Consider the following 3036-nt stretch of genomic DNA (forward strand, 5'->3'; position numbering starts at 1 on the left):
CATAAAATATTCCGAAACATATAATAACCGATAGTTGATATCAAAAAAATAATGCCAGTTATCTAACTTTAATTATGCATCGTATTAAATATTACAAATATTAAACAAAAATGATCAGCTTGATACGTGGAAATAGTCCATCAATGCTTGGATAAAAAAATTTTAATTTAAATAATATTCATTTGTATTTTATTATACTCAAAAAGAATTTTCACTAAATATACAAATGCTAATTATATATAATAAAATTAAGTAACCACATAAATGAATTGCAATAAAAAAAAAGAGAGGGATAAACAAGTGTTAGATTTGATTTGTTTTTTTTTTTTTTTCTTACTTTTGCTTATTATTTTAACGATTATGGTGACCAAACACGTACATAAAATTAATTACAATCATTGTGCCTAAATAGATGATTAAATACAAAATCTCTTAAATACGCTTTGCCTGCTTTTACTTTATTGGGACGGATGTGTTAATAAACTAATAAGAATGTTTTCTCAAATTTTATTAAAACGTGGAAGACAAAGAAGAAATTAAATTTAAAAATAAATTGGAAAACAATTTATTCAAGTAAAATACACTTTAGATTTGTAAAATTAGCGTCCGGGTAATGTCAGAAACAACTAAGTCCGTTAATTAAACATAAAGATATAGGACATAGCGCAATCTCTTTGCAACATTATAGTTATATTTCAATCTCTATATCTCTTTCTCTCTCTTTTTCCCTTTCTTATATTTTCTACTGTGATCGAATCCTATCGATAACTTATTTATGACTTGAACTTAAGCCAATTCATTCGTGCGAGCATATGATTAAACATTAAGTTTTATTCCTTTAAAGCAGAAAGATTATGTGCTCCATTTATATGTAAAGCAAAAAAAACTTTTATAAGGGCCCATATATATATAAAATTTGCTTAAAACAGCATATCCTTAGATGTTGCAATTATTTGATAAAATGCAATATTTGCCTTTACATTAACGGACATATACATATATAAACAATCAAATACTTGAAATATGCGAAAGCGACAAAATCAATATTGTAATCAAATTATAACAAACTAAACATATTATGTATATATTGAACTGAATATATTATTTATTATTGTGAAATCTATTGGATATAATTTTATATTATTTATCTTAAGGTATAGTTAATTTTGCATTTATATTTCCTAATAAATACTTTCGTATCTACTTCTCTGTACACAGTCTTGAAATACCTTTGAATCTACATTTACACATAAAACCATCTAAAATAAAATGTATATTTTTATTATAACTAAAATTAATTTTCCCGCCTAAACTTCAGTACTATGAGTTTGTATGCGCACTTTTTTGATGCTACCGTTTCGGCGCATGGGTGGTGAGTTACCGGAACCTGAATAGCCTGGATTTTGTATACCCAAGGTGTTATCACCGCGTGGCCTTGGCTTTTTGAGACTTGATCGCAGTGGTGAACGTGTTAAAGATTCTACAGTGGAGGAACCATTAGATACGCTTGTGACCATAGTGCTCATAGAGGCCACACTACCCGAACCATTACGTATACCAGCGTATGGTTTCCCTGAAGCATCGGTAACAGAAACACCTAAAAAATAAGACATAAAACCAGAGAAAATTTCCTTTTTACAGCATTAAAAAATTAATATATCGCTAGATATATTTTCTACCATTTTTTGTTCTAGGCTCTTTAAAGCCAGGATTATTTATCGTCGTTGCTGAAGACGGCGAAGCAGCATCGATCATCATAGTCGGATCTCCATTCGGTCGTTTGGAGTATAAAACATCATATAAAGCGAAAATAAACAGACCTATGGTTAGCAAAACAACAACAATCTATAATGAGGTAAAAGAAAGACCATAGAAAATCAATTCATTAGTCGGCTTGCAATTTAATATTAACTAAACTTGCCTGTAAATAAAATGATATCCCTCGGGATATACGAAAGCCGTATTTTTCGGATTCATCAATTTGTACAGCAAGCATAACAGCAGCCACCAACGCAAGCATACCTTTAAAGACAATTAATATCAATGCATTTTCATTTTATATCCTCTTTTAGAGTGATCCGGAAGAGATTCGTTTTCTCAGTCACTTTCAATCACTTTTGTCTGTCTGGCAATCACGCTCACTACATATCGTTCTGTAGTAAGCGTACTCTTGCATTGTAAGAACGAAAATAAGAATTATACTTTCATTTTTTTTTTTTTATGTTCAGGATTTTTTTTTTTTTTTTTAGTGATTTGTGTGTCTGTTCTTTATAATCAACAACTGTCTTTTTGACAGGACATGGAGTGTTTATATACACCTTGTCGGGCGAAATCAGGCTCGGATTCTGATAGATTCGTTTCTTGTTGGCTCTGCGAGCGCTTTGGTCATGCAAAGTGTGCCGGTATTCTCGGCCGTGCTGCTGACGCAGTCGCTGATCCGTCTAAAGGCTTAAGATGGTCATGTCCTGACTGTAGGCAGCGGGACATTGACTTTTATAAACTTTTCACAGAGACCCGTTATGGTTTCTCGGAATTGAGTAGGAATCTCGGCTCCTTGTGGGAAAAGTTTGAGCTCATTAAGTCTAGGTTTGATGAGTGTCGCTTTATTGGACACTCATCTTCTACTCGTAGCGTAGCGTGTGGGACGTCACCTCTGGCTTTCTCCAAATCTAATTCGTTGGTACAAGTTACCTCTCCCTCTAACTCTAAAATGAACAGTAATGTTTCCGATATTGCTGAGTCGGTTGGTAGCAAAACAGTTACAAACAAACCGGCAAGTCCATCGGTTTTAAGCTACGCTGAAGTGGCAAAGGTATCTCCGCCCAGAGCTGCCACTCACTCTAATCAAGTGCCATCGCCTAAAAGTAATGAAGAGAAAAATAAGTCATCCTCTCCTCCTGGCTGTTCGCGTGTGAATGCTGGGCATTCTCACAGACTGGGCAAGTCTCACAAGCTGCCGGTACAAGGGCGATAACCCCATCTATATTTTCCCCAACTCGAAACTCTCCTACTGTGAACCCCCCTCCTGTTCCAAAT

At 33.9% G+C, this 3036-nt stretch overlaps 1 protein-coding gene across 1 annotated transcript in view; it reads right to left on the reverse strand.

Moving 5' to 3' along the window:
* Nucleotides 1-327: 327 nt before the first annotated feature.
* LOC119631400 overlaps nt 328-3036 on the reverse strand; it is a 7947-nt gene continuing 5238 nt past the window's right edge. Inside the window, exons 3-5 of the mRNA XM_038023564.1 lie at nt 1922-2022; nt 1680-1845; nt 328-1597 (exon numbers count right to left, since the gene is read on the reverse strand). Coding sequence (XP_037879492.1) covers nt 1308-1597; nt 1680-1845; nt 1922-2022 — 557 coding nt within the window. The 3' untranslated portion in view covers nt 328-1307. The remainder of the gene's footprint in view (nt 1598-1679; nt 1846-1921; nt 2023-3036) is intronic.

This window comes from Glossina fuscipes, unplaced genomic scaffold (genome assembly GCF_014805625.2).
Source record: "Glossina fuscipes isolate IAEA_lab_2018 unplaced genomic scaffold, Yale_Gfus_2 1, whole genome shotgun sequence".
NCBI lineage: Eukaryota > Metazoa > Arthropoda > Insecta > Diptera > Glossinidae > Glossina > Glossina fuscipes.